At 37.0% G+C, this 23,262-nt stretch overlaps 2 protein-coding genes across 3 annotated transcripts in view; one reads left to right on the forward strand and one right to left on the reverse strand.

Moving 5' to 3' along the window:
* Positions 1 to 1,240: 1,240 nt before the first annotated feature.
* LOC124788251 (copper transport protein ATOX1) lies at positions 1,241 to 15,586 on the reverse strand. Its single transcript, XM_047255443.1, has 3 exons — positions 15,428 to 15,586; positions 15,277 to 15,352; positions 1,241 to 1,562 (listed from the first exon to the last, which is right to left on the reverse strand). The coding sequence occupies exons 1-3, from the start codon at positions 15,437 to 15,439 to the stop codon at positions 1,426 to 1,428; spliced, it is 225 nt and encodes a 74-aa protein (XP_047111399.1). The 5' UTR covers positions 15,440 to 15,586; the 3' UTR covers positions 1,241 to 1,425.
* A 411-nt stretch (positions 15,587 to 15,997) lies between these two features.
* Positions 15,998 to 23,262, forward strand: part of LOC124788250 (beta-1,4-glucuronyltransferase 1-like) — a 57,515-nt gene continuing 50,250 nt past the window's right edge. The window contains exon 1 of one of the 2 annotated variants that reach the window (XM_047255441.1): positions 15,998 to 17,255. In XM_047255441.1, coding sequence (XP_047111397.1) covers positions 16,125 to 17,255 — 1,131 coding nt within the window. In that variant the 5' untranslated portion in view covers positions 15,998 to 16,124. The remainder of the gene's footprint in view (positions 17,256 to 23,262) is intronic. The other variant, XM_047255442.1, reaches the window with a different exon arrangement.

A 23,262-nucleotide genomic window follows, 5' to 3' on the forward strand; every position in this document is an offset into this window, starting at 1 on the left:
TTCCAGTAAATGAAAACATTATCTCTACAGGATAAAGATGTCTCCACAAAAATGTGTAGTATAAATGTGATAATGTCCTCGTACATTACAGTGTTTTAAGTAATGGGCAATTATAAGAACAGCACAGTACCTATTACAGGGAAAATATTCTACACTCATTTCTACTTTCAATATACACGAACTCCTCATTATCATGTCAATAAGAATAATATACTGTGGGGAGTGTTCCTTCAGACACACCTCCGAGCATCAAATGAAGCTTAATAGACTCAAGGGCTTAAAGAAAATTTTTACGATGCAGCGCATCTTCACTCTAATTTGGTGGTGATAAATAAATGTGGAAGTTCAAAGAGTTTTTCGTCTGTGCAAGCTATCCTGCCCTTCCTTCCCCGATTTGTGGTCTGTTAAGTTTCTATTGAGAATATCTATTGATACTTGTGGGGTATGTTGAACTTTTTCCTGGAGTTCCTATGCTGTGTTATTTAATACAAGAATGTAGCAGCTCTGCATTTAAATTAGGTAAAATACATTGGTAAATATCATAATGTTGTAACAGTTGCACCGATTACCAGACAGTATGCCATATGAAGCTGTTTGATAGCTGTTATGCAATACTGCTTTCTGATCTTATTTTCCCTCATCCTGAAACATACAGGCAACCAGTACCAAAACTGTTATAGAATACTGCTTTCTGATCTTATTTTCCCTGAAACATACAGGCAACCAGTACCAAATCATATATAAAGAGAACGAGTCCCCCCCCCCCCCCCCCCACACACACACACACACACGCATGTAAGATATACTATCCTTCCTTGATAAATCACAAACCTTTGGCAGTTTTTGTGAATGTTAGATATGCTCCAACGTCAATAACTCAAGTTTGACATTTCTTTTAGCTGCAGTACTCTTGTGTTTGAAGTACCTGCAATCCATCAACTATAAAGGGAAACAAATGTTAGCAAAGAATAACACTGTTAGATTTGCATGACTGTCACATCATAAAGTATAACAAAGTAGTAGGAGTAGCAGTAGTAGCAGCAGCAGTGGTAGTGGTAGTAGTAGCAGCACTAGTCTGAAATGCATATAACAAGCATGTTACGTGTCAACTGGATTCTGACTTCCAGCTACTGGTAGAAAACATTTACAGCTTTTCCACACTATTCTCTTTGCATTAGTACATGAACTTTGAAATTTGATACAAAGATATTCAATAAGAGGAACCAGATACCATCAACTGTTTAATTTAAAACTTGTGCAGTTTTATTAATATACTCCAACAATTTCAATAGCATTTTGCTGCCAATCACTTAGGAATAAAGTTGTCATTGGCAAATAAAATGTCAGTATTATGCACATGCATATTTCCACATTCCAATGGTAAAGATTTAGTGTCAAATGAAAGAAAGGTCACTGTCTAAAAAATCATTCTTTGGTTCCAATATATTCCACAGTCTTTCCAGTTTTCTTAATTGTTTCCAGCAATTGGTCTGATGTTAGTGTTGAAGTCACTCTCACCTTCTTGTCCTCCAGTGAAATGGTAACATCTTCAACACCTTGTCCTGGAATAAAAACAGGTTAGCTTAAATTATATGAGAGTGTTAAACAAGTGTGTGATCTCACTACCCCACCAACACCAAGATTTTCCAGAAGGCAAAGAGGAAGTAAACTTATTAACTTCACTTTAAAAGATGTGAATAAGTGAAGAAGTGTATCAGCAAGTTACAGAACAACAAAGCAATGGGTGAGAATGGAACTGAGACAGAGCTGGTAAAAGAGGCTTGAGATATGCTGCATCTGCAGAACATTCATCTAAAGGACATAATCTATAATGCAAAGAAAATGTTGGAAAAGAGCACTGATGCTACCAATCTGCAAAGAGGGCTCACTGTGACTCAAGTAGCTACATACTACTTAACATTCATTCACCATGCTCCATAGACCCCATCGAGGAGAACCTTCATAGGTATGGAATGCGTCAAGATATGCATTAACATGAGACACAGACATCATGGAAACTAAATCTGTACACAGTATTAATAAACTATCTTTATGCTTCTTAAAGCCATTCATGCTTATGCCATCTAAATTTTACCACATAAATTAGTAAGAATGCTGCTACTTTGGGGGGAAAAGCTGCTGCCTCCTTAGTTTCATTATATATCCATAGTTCATTTGCTAATAGCAGCTAAATAGTTACTTGATTACAACGGTATTTCTCAAAGAAAATATTTTTAAAACTATCGATGCTCAAACAACATGCCTGCCAACTATTATGGGCTGTCCATAATTGTTATGGATTTATCACCTTAATTGGAATTATTGTCTTCCTGAGCATGTAGAAATCTGTCTAGGAATAATTTTGCCACCATGAATTTACAATAGGTTATACTGGGTGACACCGAAAATTTTGTTCTGCACCTTTCAGCTTAAAGGTTAAGAATAAAGCTGCTTTCGAGCCAAGTGACGGCACAAGGTTCAAGGCATTCGTCTGTAAGCTTTTGCGATTTTTCTAACCAGGTGACTTTTCAATCTCCTGAGTTGCGGGGCTGTCATGAAAAGAAATTTACTGCAAAAACTGCATTTCACTTGCATGTGATAATCTAAATACAATAGTGGGACATATAACAGGAATTGTTGCCTTTTTGAAGAAAGTTCAATCACACATAAGAATACGGCACAAGGTTCAAGGCATTCGTCTGTAAGCTTTTGCGATTTTTCTAACCAGGTGACTTTTCAATCTCCTGAGTTGAGGGGCTGTCATGAAAAGAAATTTACTGCAAAAACTGCATTTCACTTGCATGTGATAATCTAAATACAATGGTGGGACACATAACAGGAATTGTTGCCTTTTTTAAGAAAGTTCAACCACACATAAGAATACGAAATTCTTCCTGCCACTTGCATCATTTAGCCACACAAACAGGTGCAAAGAGCATCAAATTGTAATTGAACTTTCCTACTTTTGCAAAAAAAAGTTCGAAAAGACAGTTTACTTTTAAACTCTGACAAAATATAAAGCATGTTCGGAAATTCCCATTACAAACTTGTAAGACTTGTAGAAAAGAGTGATGATTCCTTAATATCTTGAATAGGAATGAATGTCCGGAAACATACTGTTTCCATTCTAAGATGGTTTCAATTCTGATGGGTAATGTGTCCACATCTGCTGAGGGAAAGAGGAAAAGTCTCAGAGTTGCTTGTCCTGGTATGCAATATGGCAGATGGAAACCCTTATACCATGCATGTTCATAGGTATTACAGCATCTGTTTGGTATTAACAGGTAGGCACATATTCTGGACAGTCATGCGATTTGGTCATCCCTCCTCCCACTCAAGCTAATTTGTCCCGCACACTTGATCTTCTTACCAAAGTATTGGACCCATTCTTGCACGCTGTGCCTCTGAATGTCAGTCAGGAAATGTGGTTTCAGCACGATGGTGTACCACTTCATTTTTCACGTGCTGTCTGGAGACATGCCAACAGATAATATGGTGAAAGATGGATAGGCCAAAGGTGTTTAACCGTATGAACATCGGGATTGCCAGATTTAACTGCTATAGACTTCTTGTTGGGTCACATGCAAAGTTTATTTGAAGGTCCTCTTGTAGAGACAGAGGCTCTTGTAGAGACAGAGGAAGATCAGCTGGCACGAATTCTGAGCACTGCACAAGAAACTGAAGAGATATCAGGGGGATGAGAATGTGTACCAGAACATGCTTCGTAGGTACAAAATCTGTAACAATGCTGGTGGTTGCCACATCGATCCGCTTTTGTAGTGCGTAAGTACTGTTCTGTACATACAGTATGCCGTGTTCTTTTTTGTTTTGGAATAATGTAAACACTTAATGATTAAGTGTTAACACAGACAAATGTGTGTAAATGATAAATGGGTGTTTTGTTGTGTTTACTTTAGAATTGTTACTAAATAATTGTATTATTTCATGCCTAATTCAATTCCCCCAGCTGAAGTGGATGAGTTACACATCTGAACTGAAACCACCGTAGAACATAAATGTTACATTTCTGGACATAGGTTCCTATTCAAAATATTATGTACTCACTCACCTCTCAGGCCCTGGAAATTTGTAATGGGAATTTCCAAACACCCTGTGTATGTTCCTAAACCATATAAAATATTGAAGTATGTATGTATGTACAGGATTGCTCTTTTTTCTCCAATCAAATAGTGGGAATCTCTGGTAACTTTTTCAGTGAGGAAGCTTCAAAAACTATATAAACAACTCTTACTTAAATGGAGTGCACCCTATTCTAAATGACCCAGTTACCAAACTATATAATAATCTATCATTGTTTACCAAAGCGACAGTGTTCCTTCAGAAACAAGAGCTAGTAATTCATAAACTTCATAGTATACTAAAATCTTATTTACAGATTTCAGTGAGATTTATCAAACTTTCTGCAGTACCTACTTCTGGCTGCCTGCTGGGGGGCAATGAAGATATTATCACTGGTGTCGACGTTAAAAGCTACATTTACCATACCAAGTCTGAAAAATATGTTGTAAAATTTTATGAAGATATCTCATGCAGTCAATTCATGTAGTTACACCCAAGAAAAATTTCCACTAGATGACAATTTCTCAAAAAAACAAAGAAGTTATAGGTGTTGGATTTAGAAAAAGTAAAATTTTTCCATCAGTTGTAAAGTTGAATGAGCTTTTTCCTGATCTCCTGGGCAAAACACACACACACACACACACACACACACACACACACACACACACACACACACACAATGGAACTGGAGTCTTAAAGATAACAGTTTGACAATTTTACACTTAACCTGATTTTTTAATTTAAAATTGTTTTTATGCATGGAAAATCTTCTTTATTCAGGATTGGAAAGTGTTTGAAATATAGCGTGTAAAGACCTAAATCAAGCTTACAATTTTAAAATTTTATATTCAGATGATTAGTAGAAAGAGTGGCTAACAAGACAAGTTTTTCTTTTTCTTTTGAGCTGGTAGAGATTCCCTATTTCTTGCTTAATGCAGACAGGAGTTTGCTGAATATCGTACCACTGGAGTACATAACCCTGAACAAGGAAGCAATGCTGACATGAAATATATTTTTGTGTCCTGTACTCCAATTGTGTAATTCACAGTTCACTTGAAACTGATTTTTAATATCAGTAACAGAAACCATTATGGAGTAAAGGTATTGCAAAGTCCATAAGAATTTCAAGAGCCTGAAAAGGCTTCTGCAAGATGTACAAATACCTACTTCATACAATATTCTTTCTAAAATATTCTCCACATTAGTGTTAGGCAACAGAAAAAGAACTGCTAGAACAATACGGGGGATTAATATGCAGGTAACTGCAGAGGACAATATATTTCCAATTAGACAACTGTGCAAAAAATACTGTGAATACAAAACGAATATGTACATCCCGCTCATTGAGAGCACGCACCATCACAGCCCACAGCAGTGCTGAATGACGCAGGGGTATCAGAATTTTGAAGTGAAATCCAGTTCTGAGACTGGATAATACACACTGTCCAGTGCATTCAATTTAGTCCTAGATTGGTACATAGAGAAGTACGGGGTCAACACATAATGAAGAGATATGTGGCACGATGGAAGGTCAGAAGGTCAGCAGACAGCAAATATATTGAGGAGCAAACAAATCCAGTTAGATGGCCATGTGGCAAAAATAAACAACAGTACTATGCTCAGCACTGTAAAAGCAACTGACAGACCAAAAATATATTGAAAGGGCAAATGGAAAAGACAAATGAGCTTTTAATTTCCAGTGAGTGGAAAATCAACAGTGATGGTAGCAACTTGAAAGGGTATGTATTCTTTTGTGGCTTTTATCAATGAACAATAATGAAAGATGAACTGAAGCAAAAGTACCCTATTGCCTCCCTCAGTACCCTATTGTCCCTCTCACTGTGTCTACCAAATTACAATATCCGGATAAGATGTGTCCACACCGCTGCCTTCAGCATCAGATGAAAATAAGTGATAAGCATTCAAGAATTTTAAAGTGGAACACTAACTAAAAGATATATATTACAGAATGTTGAGGCTTTTTTATCACAATTGTGGCAATCCAGTGAATCAAAATTATCTGTCCAGTACAACTTTCATGAATCTGATGCAACAAAAAGTGACAGCAAATGAAAGGCTGGACAAGAGTGAATCAAATTTCTTAGAATTTTTTTCATTTATAAAAATTGTTCTATTGCTGCTCTGTTAAGTGTTAAATATACATGAAGATGGGAAATATTTTAAAATCAAGAACTATTTTTGGAGTAAAGTTGAACACCTGTATTCAGTGAGATTCAATGTCCACACATAAATCAACAAAGGAAATGACACAATTTAAATATCTAATTCATTTTGTTTGTAGTGGCAAGTAAGGGTATGACTATGAATCTCATAGCAAATAGTCAAGTAGCAAACTACATATAAGCATGAGGATTCTGAATTCAAGATAGCATTTTTAATATTGTTTTGTGACTCACAATGAGCCTGTTTGGATTTACTGTCATCCCAAGCTCATCAATTAAATTTAAAAGCAAAAAAAAAATTAAAAAAGAGAGCTTACAAGATGCAATTTGGCTGCTTCAAGAAGGTTACGTAAATTTAAGTAGGATATGGTACAAGAAAATGCATTATTGAATGAAAAAAGAAAATGTGTTATTTAATATGTGACTTGCTGCTCTGTAAGTTCTGGGAGTATGTATCTGCAAAAGATTCTAAAGGCATCTATTTCTTCCACGCATGCACTATAGAGAAACAGAGCAGATGGCAGTGAAACTTCTGCAAATGCCCAATCATTTCTACATGTCATATCTGTGGACTAAATAGAGAACTGATATCTCTGGACTAAACAAAGAAAGAAAAGAAGAGGTATAGCTGTTCAGCAGAGAGGTAAAGGAGTACTCATGTGCAGCATGTTTCAAAATTTAATGTGCCACCTTATTTGCTTCTGTAATAGCCGGACTGAAGGCTCTTGGATCCACACAACAGAGGAAACAACAACAACAATAATAATAATATGTCCACAGAATACATGACAGACAGGGAAAAATACAGAGAAAACAAATCAAATAACAGAAATTTCAGCAAATGCGCAATGAAAAGCAAGCATGAAAAAAGTGGACAGAAGACAAGAAGAAGAAACGCAGTGAATATAAGAGAGGTTTTTGGGAAGAAAAAGGAAAGAGACAGAAAAAAAGCCATGAAAATTGATTGCGTTTAGCACTCTCCTTAAGGGGGAATTAATGATGACGACAATGCTGATGATAATGATGATGATCAACAGAGAAATAACAGATATCATACAAAACATATGGGAGACGGTAGTAGTACCAGAAAATCAGAAATTTTGTGTACAAAGGGGGTAGGACCAATGTTAACAATTACAGAGGGATATCTGTACTATCTGTCATATACAACATTCTATCACAGTGGAAGAGCATTCTGAAGTTTTCCACCTCGACTGTTTTTCACATGTATTCAATCTATTATATCTTGAAGGATTGGCCAATTTTGGCCTTCCAGGCCATTTTCAAGCGCAATAGGTGTTGATAGGTTGCACAATAATCCTGTTATTAAACAGTAGATATAGCTGTTCTGAAAGCCAGCACGTAGCGTGCGAGAGGTAGAATTAAAAGGAGAAAATTTATTGTGTGCAGTAATAGTCATCTTTATAGCTAATGCCACATTATAGCACATACATGTCTACAACATGGCATTTGTTTCAAAGATGACTATTATTACATGCAGGAAGCCTTCTGGCTTTATTTCTGATGCTTACACGCTATGTGCTCACTTTCACAACAGCTACATCTGCCATTTAAGAACAGGATGACTGTGCAATGCATTGACACCACCTGTGCTTGAAAAATTGACTGTAAGGCTGAAATTGGTCATTCATGTAAGATCTAATAAAATGAATACCTGTGAAAACCAGCCAGAGTGGAAACCTTCAATATTTCCTTTAACATATTTGCGGTTGTGTTATTCACACATGCAGAAAATTATCTATCACAGAGCCTACTAGACAGGAAACAGTTCCAACAGGAAGACAAGATGGAGAATACCTAGCAGGCTACAGACCAGTAAAATCCTATGCTGAACGGATTTTCAACTTACAGACAGTCCTGAGATACCAAGTGACGACAAGCAAATAGACCATGTGCATCTTCACAGATTTGAAAATGGCGTATGACCCTATAGATAGCCTATCACTGATCCAAGAACTGGGAGAGCCTGGCCTCAATGAGAAGACAGTTAACACTATGGGTAGACACTAACAAACATCAAAACCAAAATTAAATTCATGAGGAGAGTTACCCGAGTCCTTCGAGGTTAGAACACGTGTTACACAGGGTGATGGTATTTTTTCATTATTGTTCAACATATAAACACAAAATCAAATAGGGGTAAAGCAGGAGTAGGTTTAATAATGAATAGGAAAATAGGAATGCCGGTAAGCTACTACAAACAGCATAGTGAACACATTATTGTGGCCAAGATAGACACGAAGCCCACACCTTCTACAGTAGTACAATAAATGAAAAGCACCAGTTTGCTTTTGTTCTACAATATTATTTTTATTGCTAACCGGTTTTCGGCTTACAAGGCCATCTTCAGACATTTACTGAGTATTATCACCAAAGAAGTTAAATGTTAGCAGACAACACTGGAAGAGAAGTAACACATCTAGAGTGAAGTAGAAACATATAGTGAGTAACATCTTTGCAATGAAATACTAAAAACTGAACAGTACATAAATAACAATGGAGTTGACAGGAAAACATTTAGCACAAAATAGGAATAGCATGCCTACATAACAGTTTCTATTAATAAACAAAACTAATAAAATAAGATAAAATTAGTACTACACAAGGCTGCATCAAGAGGTATGAAACATGGAGAGTGATACACAACCAATTAAGAAAGAAGAGACAGTTGTCAATGTAAATACAGAATACACGAGGAACTTAGCAATATCAATAAGATAAACAGAAATTAGTAAATGCAGGAAAATTGAGGTGTTTGAGGGAACCTACAGTTTGAGAGTGTGATGGTACTGCATTTTAACATTAACATTATAATCAAAGCAGTGGCTGTATACCAGTTTACATTAAATAAATGAGCAAAGTAAAATATGAACAGTATTTGATGAGACAACTACAAGGGGAGTTAAACATGGACAGTAATACAAGTACAAGTTAAAAGCAAACCCTTAACTATTGAAACTTCAGCATTTGTGGAATACAAAGACAACTGCAACAAATAAAACAACTTAATGACTACAGGAAAATGGGACTATGTAGGAAGAGAGAGTGTGGGAAGTAATGAACAACAAAGATGATTGTATGAAGTTTAGGAGAGGGGAAGTGTTGAGTTGTGTCTGGTCATTTAGGATGCGATCTGGACTGTGAGCAAGATGTTTGTTAATTTCCAGGGCTTCCAGCAGGTTGAGTTTATGGCCTTTGTTTGCTAAGTGAAGTACATGGGACACTGGCTGGTAGTTGTGACTCTCACTCAGTACATGCTCAGCAAATGCAGAGTCTGAATTCTGCAACCTCCAGCTGCGTTCATGTTCAGCCAGCCTAATTGATATGTCTCTGCCTGACTGACCAATGTAAAATTTGTCACAATCAGAACAGGTGATTTTGTATACCCCACTGTTGGCTAATAACTGGATCTTGTCTTTGCTATTAAAAACACACTGGGCTGTAGTGTTCCTGACATAGTAGGAAACCCTATACTTGCAGGATTTCAGTGCTTTGGCTACAGTCTGTGATACCTGACCTAGAAATGGTAGAGTACACCATTTCTTGCAGACAGTGGATGGGGAAACAGGTGGGGCATAGAGGAGTTGTATAATTTTCCATTTTTGTTTTCTGTGCAAGATGTGGTCAATAAGAACTGGATTGTAGCCATTGGCTGAGGCAATAAATTTTATTGTATCTAACTCTGCTTTAAAATCATCTTTGGACATGGGGATAGATATGAGACGGTGTACCATTGAGTGGAAAGCTGCATGTTTGTGAGCTATGGGGTGTTGTGAGCAAGAAGGTATTACTGTGTCTGTAGTTGTTGTTTTTCTGTAAATTTTGAAACCATGTGTGTGTGTACTGATGTCAATGGTGAGAGCTAAGAAGTTTATGGATTTGTTGCCAATTTCCATAGTGAACTGGATATTTTTATGTTGACTGTTTAGGTTTTTCAAGAATGTGTTGAGTTGTCTTGTAGTTCCAGTACACATACACAGGACATCATCTACATATCTAAACCAGTATTTGATGTTTGCACTCAAAGGTTCTGTTTTTAGAAAATTTTGTTCAAAATGGTCCATAAATATTTCAGCCAACAGTGGACTAAGAGACAGAGCTGATGCACAAGTCTAATGTCAATCCTGTGGAATTGAATGACTTGAGACTGGCCACACAGACCTGCCTTGCACAGAACTATTTCCAGTTCCAAGGCACTCTTTATAAACAATTAGATGGCTTAGCAATGGGTTCCCCTCTTAGTCCACTGTTTATCTTATTGATATTGCTAAGTTCCTCGTGTATTCTGTATTTACATTGACAACTGTCTCTTCTTTCTTAATTGGTTGTGTATCACTCTCCATGTTTCATACCTCTTGATGCAGCCTTGTGTAGTACTAATTTTATCTTATTTTATTAGTTTTGTTTATTAATAGAAACTGTTATGTAGGCACGCTATTCCTATTTTGTGCTAAATGTTTTCCTGTCAACTCCATTGTTATTTATGTACTGTTCAGTTTTTAGTATTTCATTGCAAAGATGTTACTCACTGTATGTTTCTACTTCACTCTAGATGTGTTACTTCTCTTCCAATGTTGTCTGCTAACATTTAACTTCTTTGGTGATAATACTCAGTAAATGTTTGAAGATGGCCTTGTAAACCGAAAACCGGTTAGCAATAAAAATAATATTGTAGAAGAAAAGCAAACTGGTGCTTTTCATTTATTATTATAATGTTGTTCTACCAAGAACCGATGGAAGATTCTGTTAACAGTAGTACAAGTTTATATGCCAACTAGCTCTGCAGATGACGAAGAAATTGAAGAAATGTTTGATGAAATAAAGGAAATTATTCAGATAGTGAAGGGAGACGAAAATTTAATAGTCATGGGTGACTGGAATTCGAGTGTAAGAAAAGGGACAGAAGGAAACGTAGTAGGTGAATATGGATTGGGGCTAAGAAATGAAAGAGGAAGCTGCCTGGTAGAATTCTGCACAGAGCACAACATAATCATAGCTAACACTTGGTTTGAGAATCATGAAAGAAGGTTGTATACATGGAAGAACCCTGGAGATACTAAAAGGTATCAGATAGATTATATAATGGGAAGACAGAGATTTAGGAACAAGGTTATAATTGTAAGACATTTCCAGGGGCAGATGTGGACTCTGACCACAATCTATTGGTTATGACCTGTAGATTAAAACTGAAGAAACTGCAAAAAGGTGGGAATTTAAGAAGATGGGACCTGGATAAACTGAAAGAACCAGAGGTTGTACAGAGTTTCAGGGAGAGCATAAGGGAACAATTGACAGGAATGGGGGAAAGAAATACAGTAGAAGAAGAATGGGTAGCTTTGAGGGATGAAGTAGTGAAGGCAGCAGAGGATCAAGTACGTAAAAAGACGAGGGCTAGTAGAAATCCTTGGGTAACAGAAGAAATATTGAATTTAATTGATGAAAGGAGAAAATATAAAAATGCAGTAAATGAAGCAGCCAAAAAGGAATACAAAGGTCTCAAAAATGAGATCGACAGGAAGTGCATAACGGCTAAGCAGGGATGGCTAGAGGACAAATGTAAGGATGTAGAGGTTTATCTCACTAGGAGTAAGATAGATACTGCCTACAGGCAAATTAATGAGACCTTTGGAGATAAGAGAACGACTTTTATGAATATCAAGAGCTCAGATGGAAACCCAGTTCTAAGCAAAGAAGGGAAAGCAGAAAGGTGGAAGGAGTATATAGAGGGTCTATACAAGGACGATGTACTTGAGGACAATATTATGGAAATGGAAGAGGATGTAGATGAAGATGAAATGGGAGATACGATACTGCGTGAAGAGTCTGACAGAGCACTGAAAGACCTGAGTCGAAACAAGGCCCCCGGAGTAGACAACATTCCATTGGAACTACTGAGGGCCCTGGGAGAGCCAGTCCTGACAAAACTCTACCACCTGGTGAACAAGATGTATGAAACATGCGAAATACCCTCAGACTTCAAGAAGAATATAATAATTCCAATCCCAAAGAAAGCAAGTGTTGACAGATGTGAAAATTACCGAACTATCAGTTTAATAAGTCACAACTGCAAAATACTAACACGAATTCTTTACAGACGAATGGAAAAACTAGTAGAAGCCAACCTCGGGGAAGATCAGTTTGGATTCCGTAGAAACACTGGAACACGTGAGGCAATACTGACCTTACAACTTATCTTAGAAGAAAGAATAAGGAAAGGCAAACCTATATTTCTAGCATTTGTAGACTTAGAGATAGCTTTTGACAATGTTGACTGGAATACTCTCTTTCAAATTCTGAAGGTGGCAGGGGTAAAATACAGGGAGCGAAAGGCTATTTACAATTTGTACAGAAACCAGATAAGAGTCGAGGGATATGAAAGGGAAGCAGTGGTTGGGAAGGGAGTAAGACAGGGTTGTAGCCTCTCCCCGATGTTGTTCAATCTGTATATTGAGCAAGCAGTAAAGGAAACAAAAGAATAATTCAGAATAGGTATTAAAATCCATGGAGAAGAAATAAAAACTTTGAGGTTCGCCGATGACATTGTAATTCTGTCAGAGACAGCAAAGGACTTGGAAGAGCAGTTGAATGGAATGGACAGTGTCTTGAAATGAGGGTATAAGATGAACATCAACAAAAGCAAAACGAGGATAATGGAATGTAGTCGAATTAAGTCCGGTGATGCTGAGGGAATTAGATTAGGAAATGAGACACTTAAAGTAGTAAAGGAGTTTTGCTATTTGGGGAGCAAAATAACTGATGATGGTCGAAGTAGAGAGGATATAAAATGTAGACTGGCAATGGCAAGGAAAGCGTTTCTGAAGAAGAGAAATTTGTTAACATCGAGTATAGATTTAAGTGTCAGGAAGTCATTTCTGAAAGTATTTGTATGGAGTGTAGCCATGTGTGGAAGTGAAATGTGGACGATAAATAGTTTGGACAAGAAGAGAATAGAAGCTTTCGAAATGTGGTGCTACAGAAGAATGCTGAAGATTAGATGGGTAGATCACATAACTAATGAGGAAGTATTGAATAGGATTGGGGAGAAGAGAAGTTTGTGGCACAACTTGACCAGAAAAAGGGATTGGTTGGTAGGACATGTTCTGAGGCTTCAAGGGATCACCAATTTACTATTGGAGGGCAGCGTGGAGGGTAAAAATCGTAGAGGGAGACCAAGAGATGAATACATAAAGCAGATTCAGAAGGATGTAGGTTGCAGTAGGTACTGGGAGATGAAGAAGCTTACACAGGATAGAGTAGCATGGAGAGCTGCATCAAACCAGTCTCAGGACTGAAGACCACAACAACAACAACAACAACAACAACAACAACAACAACATATTATTAGACAAAGTTTTCAGGGAATGGTAAAAAGAACTGAAGATACAAGGACTTTATAAATCAATAAGGCTTGTAAGGAGAAACGAAGGATTAGATATTAGCTCTATGGCATTCGATGATGAACTGGCAATAGTCACAGATAACACAGAAACAGCAATAAAGCAAACTGAGATAATGAAAGGCGAGACTGAAAAGGTCGGACTACAGATCTCCACTGAAGAAACAGAATAAGTGTCAAATCAAAAAGATGCAGCAAAAAAGATTACAGGTATTACAAAATATGGTGTGATCATGATTCAACAAATTCATAAACTTGGTGCAGCTGATACAGACAAATGGGATATAGAAAGAAGCTCACAAACAGAGAAATCATTAAGATGATTCAAGCATTTGCTAAGACTGGAAACCTCTACAGTAAATCATGCCTATCACATAATACAAAAGTGCTATATCACAACTTCATCAAGCCAGAAACTTCATACAAATCAGAAACATTGGTTCTGTATCAGAAAGGTGCACTGGAGAGAAGAATCATCACCAAAATCCTAGGGCCAACATGATTGCAGAAGGCTACATATTGTAAAATTGACAAGAGACTGAACAAATATCTAACACAGTTCATGACATAAAGAAAAGTTGACAGTAATTTTACTGGCATATCAAGAGATTACAGGACACTTCACAAATTAAATATATCTTGGAGAAAATAGAAAGTATTTAGAACATGAAGTGGATCACTGAAGTCAGAAAAGACCTGAAGAATGCTGGCATAACCCTCATACAGGTCTCTACAAGACAGATAAACATTCAACCACAAAGTACAGAAGTGGTAAGTTAGCAAAGTGGTTAAAAAATTCAAGGTAAGCACACCTTGGACCAAGTGAGAAGATCTCACAACCAGTAGTGGTCCTCTCCCTATCCTACACTTGTATTACTATGATAAAAATAGTGTCTGATTGATAACTTCTTCACATTGTTTACCTCATGATTTTGCGTAAACAGAACTTCTTAGTGACTTTTATTATCGCATTATAATTCACTCTTTTTGAACAATAAAATCCTTAACTACGATCACTTTTTAAATACTTATCGCATTATAATTCACTCTTTTTGAACAATAAAGTCCTTAATTACGATCACTTTTTAAATACAGTACGATAACGTTAAAAAAAAATTTTTCGTGTTGCTATGGATTATTCGGTGCAAATTTGATCAAAATCATACAGGCAACATGAAAATCTCGTTAACTTGTATTGCCTAGAATATTACTCCATTGACATCAATGATAAGTTGTTAGGTAGAAATCTACAGAAACCAAGAAAAAATAAAAAGGATAAAAACAACAAAATAAATGTGTAAACATGTCAATTCTTTATTCTACATAAATGACGAAGCTATTGGGAAATCCATTGGCTTGTTATGTGATACCTGGTAGACAGTAAATTCATTCTTCTTACGTTATCGTGTGCAAGTTCGCTGCAATTATAGGAACCACTAATGCACGTCCGACTTTGTTGCGCACTAAACTCACAACACAATGCAACAACGAAAGAAAGGCCATCGACATGGAATAAGGTACATATATTTGAAACTGAACACGTTAATTTTTTTCGTAAAAGGGTCGTAAAAGTAGGAAAAATATTCAATACATTACCCTTCAATTTTCCCAGAACTTTTTCGACTGCAGATGCACAGCCGCCGCATGCCATATCCACAGTAAACTCATGAACCTGTTCAAAAAAATTAAGCAACAGTAAAAAATAAGTTGCATATTTATGGCCAACTACTAATAAAACGAAATAAACCTTGAGCGGCATCTTGGTGTGTTGGTTGAACTGGCGATTTGGGAATGACAGGAGATTTGATTGTAGTCTGTTATTTATAACACATCCTCTGACACATGTTCATTATCTCGCAGTCAAAAAGATTACACAGTCAAAGACCCTAAATCCGCAGTAACAATGTTAGTGTTCCATGACAAGATGACAGATGTTTCTGCCACGCGAGTACGACGTATTACTTCATAAAATACTAATTTTGCTTGGTGTTTTGAACGATCAGATATGAACTTGTTAATTACCCCCTATAATCCTTTTCAAAGTCGTAATTATATTTTGGAATACCTAAAATAATTAAACCAACACTTAAGTGAGATGTTATGTACTGCAAAAAAGAAAAAAAATCTGCTTTCAACATTTTTGCTTTCATAAGAGCTATAACAATAATATATTTATTGAATAAAGCAGTTGGTATAATACCCATGGAGGGCAAAACGAAATTGGTTCGATCAATGAGTGCATGCGGGAAGTGGGTAACTACGTTAAGGCGTTGCGGAAGAAAATATTTGTTTAACAAGTACGTTTAATAATTATGATTAATGCTTATAAAATATTGTATGGAGAGTTCAAATGCTTGTAAGAGCAGCAAGGAGACGCGATAACAAATGACAGGATGTGAAGGCACTGAATATTCATCGGGAGTTTCGCTTTGTTGTCCAATAATATGAGATGTCGCCTTGCTAAATATTTAAGGTCTAAAATAGCAGTGTCAATAATAATAACTGCCGTATTTGGCCTTGTTATCAAAGAAGCACTTTTTCCAGTCAGGGCTTTTTTACTTAACAGTCATTTTACAGTACAGAAGAAACCGCTGCGGAAATATGGAGATAGTCAAATTGCATTGCCTTCACCATCCCCTGAAAGCCATAGGAAGGCCGTTTTCATACCTGCAAGTTTCTTAAACAGTGAGGTACCGAAGAATGAAAGCTATTGCAACTTCAATTACAAGTTTCCGGACGTTTGGAACATGACAGAATTGTTTCTCGAGGCAACACCACAGCTAGGAAACAATGGACCTTACCGAGTAGTGTACAATCTCATAGAAGGCCGATTTGAAGACAACACTGTAGGTGTGACATATTGTACACATGCAACACCAGAATTTCTTTACCACATTGCTGAAATAGTGAATCGGTGGGACGGCCCAGTGAGTGTAGCCGTGTTCGCACCAGGCACAGATTTGTTCGTAAGTTTGAGTGTTCTGTATCACATGTGCAGATGCCTCCCCGAAATGTCACGCGTTACAATACATTTGATTGTACATTACAAATATTTTCCCATGGAATCCCGTTATTCAGTAGTTGGCAGTAAACTGCTCGAAGACCTAGATTTTTCAAACTGTTCCGCCCCACTAAACTTACTGAATGGAAGATTTGAGACCTTTCGACATCAGCAAAAGTTAACATATCCTGTAAATACGGCCCGTAATGTAGCGCGAATTGCAGCAAAAACCACTCACGTATTGGTGTCGGATGTAGAACTCTTACCAAGTTCAAACTTGGTACCAGCTTTCTTGTCTATGTTCAAGAAATTTAAACAGCATTTCGATAATGTTAGCCCACATGCAACAAAACCTGAACTTCAGTTGAAAAGGTATGTGTTTGTGTTACCTGTATTTGAAGTTGAAGCAACTGTGCTGAAAGTTCCTAGCACCAAGAAAGAACTTCTACAACTGTATTCTGAGAACCGGGCTGTGTATTTTCATCGCTGGGTATGCTTACACTGCCAGAGGTTCCCAGGTCTTCAGAAATGGCTCCAGAAGAAAAGTGACAATGAAGACACACCACTGATACAGGTTTAAACTTTTACAGGTCTCACATGAACACAGCTGCATGTAAGAAAGGAATGTGTCTGCATTTAAAGCTGTTATTATTCTTTTTTTATATTTTTTATGGCTGCCTGCCAAAATATGTGATGGTTCTATAATGCTTGTTTTCAGCTGCTGCTAAGTGGACGAGTTGTCTTTTTTTTTTTTTTTTTTTTTTTAGTTTTTATTTATTTTCCAAAGCCAGTGTTAGAAGTTTGGTTTTGCCATATGATTGTGGCATAATAGCTCATTGTGATAGAGATCACTTGTGTGTTGCGAAAGCTGGCTTATTTTGAGGGTACTGTACTGGTACTTGCATTGTTACATTTGATGCCTTTCTTCTGTAATGAGCGCATCAAAATTTGACCAGGGTTCCTTTCGCAAACATTTTCTTATATTCTGGAATAAAATTATTGAAAACACAAAGAACTGGTGGGGGCTTGAATGTTGGAAGAGCTGTATATCATCAATGTTTACTTCATTATCCATGGGAAATGCATCCAGATTACAATAAACAATGGGAGTTTTCTTCATGTGGTATTAATCTGTAATATTTATCATAGTTACATGTATGTCATTAGAGCAGAATGTATTAGGGGCCTACAACCGCAGCCTGAGCCACAGGGTAGTATGAGCAGGGTAGTCTTGTATTTAAGACAGTGGACTTAAATTCAGATGGAATGTAGCTCCAATTCTTGTCACTTCTTTCTAATTTATGTTTGCTATATTTTCTCTAAATTATTTGAGATTAGTATTTGGATGATCATGCACATAATCTTACTGCTTCAGGAGACTTCTGACTCTGTTGTCTGTGTTGACTATGAAACATTAAACTCTAATCTTTGACTCATGACATAGAATATGTAATTGTATTGAATCTGACAATTGTAAGAAGCAAGCACTTGTGTAGGTGGCATAACTTTCGTGTCATGTTCTTCTTCATTAAATGTTGACTCTGCCTGCTCAACTTTATTCTTTATCTACATCTACACTTTGCAAACCACTGTGAAGTGCACAGCTGAGGGAATGTCACATTGTACCAATTAATAGGACTTTGTCCTGTTCTATTTACTAATGGATCACGGGAAGAATGACTGCTTGAATGCCTCTGTGTATACTCCAATTAATTTAATCCTGTCTTCGTGGTCCCAGTGGGAGAAATACGTAGGGGGATGTAATATGTATCTAGATTCATCACTTAAAATTGGTTCTAGAAACTTTCTGAGAAGATTTTTTATGGGATGGTTTGCTTAAAACTACTGTAAGTTACATCAGGGTTAGACAGTGGTACCCCACAACACATGGGACAGCTTAAAAAGAGAACATTGTAGTTCTTATTTCCTCACAGCTAATGCAACCCTCATAAGTGAAATACAGAAGAAAAGTAGCTTTCTGTGTCATATCATTTATTGCAAAGCTGCTTTCTATTTTTGTTGCATTTCAAACTGCTTATTTCATAGTGAAAGTGCATGTGAAATAAGTAAAGACTGTTTATAATAATAGCAAAAGAAGTGTAGTTTGCACTTGAAGCAAATGACAAACTGTGAGGTATGATGCATCCATAACCACGTTTACTCACTTGGTTCCAACATATGATAGTTCATATTGTGGTGTCCACTGTTAAACTAACTGTTTTAAATGTTGTGCAAACTGTTGATGGATACCACTGGAATTACAGTGACTCTTTATCCTGGAAAATTCCTTTCCCTTGCTCAAATTGAAAAGGATGAGTGTAGTATTATGGTTTGATTCAGTGCTCAGGTATTTATAGTGTATCCTGTATCAACCTGCTTGTTTAATCTGTACGAGATAGTATTTGGTGTTTTGTTTAAACCTTTTGAGTTGTACACGTACAAGTTATGTTCCACTTTAATGGTGCTTTCCCAGAATAAATGTTCCATTATTTAAATTATTTATCTATCTCCTGCCAGTTCTTCCTCCAATTATGTCTCTGTGTCATGCAGAGCTGTTGATCTTGTAGACAAACTAAATTCAGTTTTCATTTTGGCCTTTTACAACCAAACATAGATGCCTGACTGTGCTAAAAGGTTTTTCATACAATATGTTAAGTATGTTTTAAAAATTTCTTGTATGCTGCTGAATTATTTCACTAACACTATAGTTTAGTGAGATTCTTGTTTGTGAAATAAGACTTTGAGCTCTAATTCTGCAAGGAATGTTCCAGGTGAACAGTGAATTTTTGCTATTCAGTATTACTGGTAATTATTCATCAGAGGTTTGTTATAGATTCTGTGTATTCTGAGAGAAATTATCAATATGCCTATTTAGAGCTTTTTATCTCTTAGTTGAAGAGGGGAGTACAGGATTTATTATTTTATGTAAACTTGAGAGATATGTACAGCAATGAGTATCCTAGATGTGAAATGTATCTAGATTATTTAGCTGTAGATGAGATTACAATCACATGCTTATCATACTTCCATAGAAGATACTAGTAATGACAAGCCAAAGAATATGAAGAACAAGTTGACAGGGCCAATGTGTTCTCATACCACTGTTCTGATATCTATCTGTACAGTAATAACATATACAAAATACACAGTGGCTAGTGGTACTATTAGCCATAATACTTACGTTGATTTGTGAAAATCATGAAACTGCTTGGAATACTTGTTTATTTTATAAGCTAAATTCACCCACCCTGACAGCTAAACGCATTAAAGCAGCCACTTCTGAAACGTGGAAGCACACCAGCCCCAGTTCAAATCTCACTCATGATTATGCGGACTGATGTGCCTGCCCACATAGATGTGGTTTTAGGTGGTTTTCCACATGAGCCTTGGGGAATACCAGTCTGGTACCTATGTCCTGCCTCAGATCAACATTGAAACATTGTGCAAACACTTTGTCATACTGTGTTACTTAGACCATGTAGTTATACTAGGCCTAGACAGAAGGGGCACACAGATTCCTCCTTGTGAGGAGGAGGGGGGGGGGGGACGGTTAAAAAAGATGGCTTTGGGAGTGGCGACCCTATCGTAATAATAGTCTATATTTGGGGGTGGTTGCTTCTCCATAATAAAAGAGAAGTACCATACCTGTCCTGTCCAGGCATTAGCTGGATAAAGGACACCAGGGACCAAGGAAGGAAGGAAAGTAAATATGACAAATCTATCGCTGTAGCAGAAAGAGGGATCCTAAAAGACCTGCTGTAACTTAATTTGGAAAGGAATCAAATAGGGCAGGCTCCAGAAATAGATATAGTGTGCATCACATCAGAAGTTGCCTCTATGCAAAGAGAGTGAGAGAGAGAGAGAGTGTGTGTGTGTGTCGTGTGTGTGTGTGTGTGTGTGTGTGTGACTTGGAGTGTGCCAGAAATGAAGTTTGCTTGTATGTGGCATCAGAGAGGGGGGAGATACCTCCCATGTTACTAAGCTGTAGAGAATATTGCTGAGTACAATTATGAATTACAGAGTTATGGCCATATTGCAATTTGGATTAGAGCAGTTATCATTGTCTAGCACTATTCATGGAAAGGCATCCAACATACCCAAAATATCATTGGATGGCAGCTCTTGGTGAAAGTAGGTGCACAGCATATTTCAAAACTGAACTAGCTTCCAGCATGACATGCTCTATACAACTATTTAAATACACATTTTGTATTTCACTACAAGTTTATAAAATTGTGTCACTTTCAAAGTAGTGTCCAAAAAACCTAATTCACTTCTCTCGATGTTTCATTCTTTGTTGGAAACAATTTTTAAACTCATCCAAAGTTGCACAGGTTAGTATTATGATGATGATGTTTGGTTTGTGGGGTGCTCAACTGTGCAGTCATCAGCACCTGTACAAAGTCCCAATTTTTTATTTTTTTATACACACACAGTCCCATTTTTGTACACAGTCCAATCTAACCACAGTCACGAATGATGATGACGATGAAATGATGAGGACAACACAAACACCCAGTCCCTGGGTAGAGAAAATCCCCAACCCAGCCAGGAATCGAACCTGGGACCCCGTGATCCAGAGGCAGCAATGCTAGCCACTAGACCACAAGCTGCGGGCGCACAGATTAGTGCCTCCAGCAATTTTTGTATTGTCTGTACGTGCTCTCAAACTGTTAACCTGTCAGTTGATTTTCGTCCAAGGGAACAGGCAAAAGTCTCCATAGAGTTGAGTGAGTGCTGAACCGCCATCATTTTGATTTTTATCATTTTCTTTAAGGGGAGGTTCTGGTTGAGGCATGAAAAATGGGAGAAGCTTAGAATTTTTTCATACAAGTATTGTTTTTATTAAAATGTTATTACACATAAATTTGTGTGTGAAAAATATCCCTTTATCTCTTAAAAATTAAAAATGGTAAATGCAGCCCTTGTCAAAGTATGTACCTTGCTGCGCATCCTGGTTGGTGCGAAGCATTGCATAGACTTGTCGCTATTTCTGAAACTCATAAAAATAGAAGATCCTTAAATTAAAATGAATTTAGGTGGTTATCACGATGGGGTTTGGAAAATACCGGGGGAGGGGGGTGTGGGGTAAATCAAATATTTGAAAATCATGTCAATTTCCTTGCATGTTTTTCTAAGTTCAGATGTTTGAAAAAATATTTAAAATTCAAGTAGCAAAAAAGCTCTTGCCAAGGCTCCCTAAATTTAATTGTCTTTTCTGAGACATTCCTTGCTCCATGGTGACCATGCATTTTCTATCAGGTTACTCCACAAAGTTTTAGCTGTACATTCCTATGATGATTCCTAACACATTCATGGTCTTCAGACTAGATGAATAACCTTCGCTGAATATATCTGCAGCTATATATGCTGCTATTTTAACAGTTTATTGTCTCACAATGAAGATGTTTTGGTACCAGCTTCCAAATGCATGCGTTGAACCTCTTTTGTCATTTTGCATATTGGCATTAATGCAACTTTTAAGCAAATCTTCATTGGACAAAAATTGATGTACTGATCGAATCTTTCCTTGAACTAATTCATTGAGCACATACAGCTACCTATGTATCGGTTAGAACATGGTTCCATTCAGCACACTGTAATTTCTAAAATAGTTGCACAATTAATAAATCCTTTTGCAGGCATAATCTATACACTCCTGGCATGCAAATTATGTGAAAAAATCCATTTTTCATTGGTCTTGGCCAGGACCTCCTCTTAAGGTATTTATTGCATTACTTTGTAAACAAAAAAATAAACCAATGTTATTTTAGTTGATTTTCACATGTGTTGCTTAACTTCAATCGGATGATGATGTAGTCTTCGAAAAATTGGGTTTATGTGTGATCATAGTCATAAAAGTTGGTTGTGCTAAAAACTTAGCGTGCTGTTTTGTTATGTTTGCAACTGGAAACTGGTCCATTCATGAAACTGTCTTTTTAAAAACAAGCACTCCTAGCTAAGTAATGGTCGCCTGATTCTGAAATATGTGTAATAGAGACATCTAGTGGGAGGAGAGGACCTGTCATTACTGCCCTTCTGCCCACGGGAAAGATATTAATGCTTACTGGAGCATCAAAAATATGTGAGAAATGACTTGAAAATTTTTAGCACCTTAAGGACAAAATTATTTAGATCATTGGGAGAGCCAGTTGTTACAAAACTATTCCTATTTTAACCCTCATTTTAGGACTAACACTGCTTATTGAACACAGCTAAACTTCTTTAGCAACAAATAGAAATTGTCTATTAATCCACAAAATTGAACAGTGATAGTTCTTGGTGGAAGTTCATAAGAGCCAAGATAGAAAGAGTATGAGAGAGCTCATGATTAACTGTGAATAAAGTCAAAACAAACATAGTCACTATGCACGCCTCCAGTTAGTATGAGATTCAATAAAGATCAGGAATGTGGCAGGGGGGCTAGCCAAGCCAAAGACCATCTGAAAGGTAGTTTCAAGACCAAACACTTCCTTGAGTCCTCATGAACTTGCAACTGAAAATACGCCTCTGCAAGATCAATCTTTGAAAAAGTTTTTCAGGTTTATCTGGAGAAGGAAAGGAAGAAGAATCAAAGCATT

Source organism: Schistocerca piceifrons, chromosome 3, assembly GCF_021461385.2.
Source record: "Schistocerca piceifrons isolate TAMUIC-IGC-003096 chromosome 3, iqSchPice1.1, whole genome shotgun sequence".
Taxonomy (NCBI): domain Eukaryota; kingdom Metazoa; phylum Arthropoda; class Insecta; order Orthoptera; family Acrididae; genus Schistocerca; species Schistocerca piceifrons.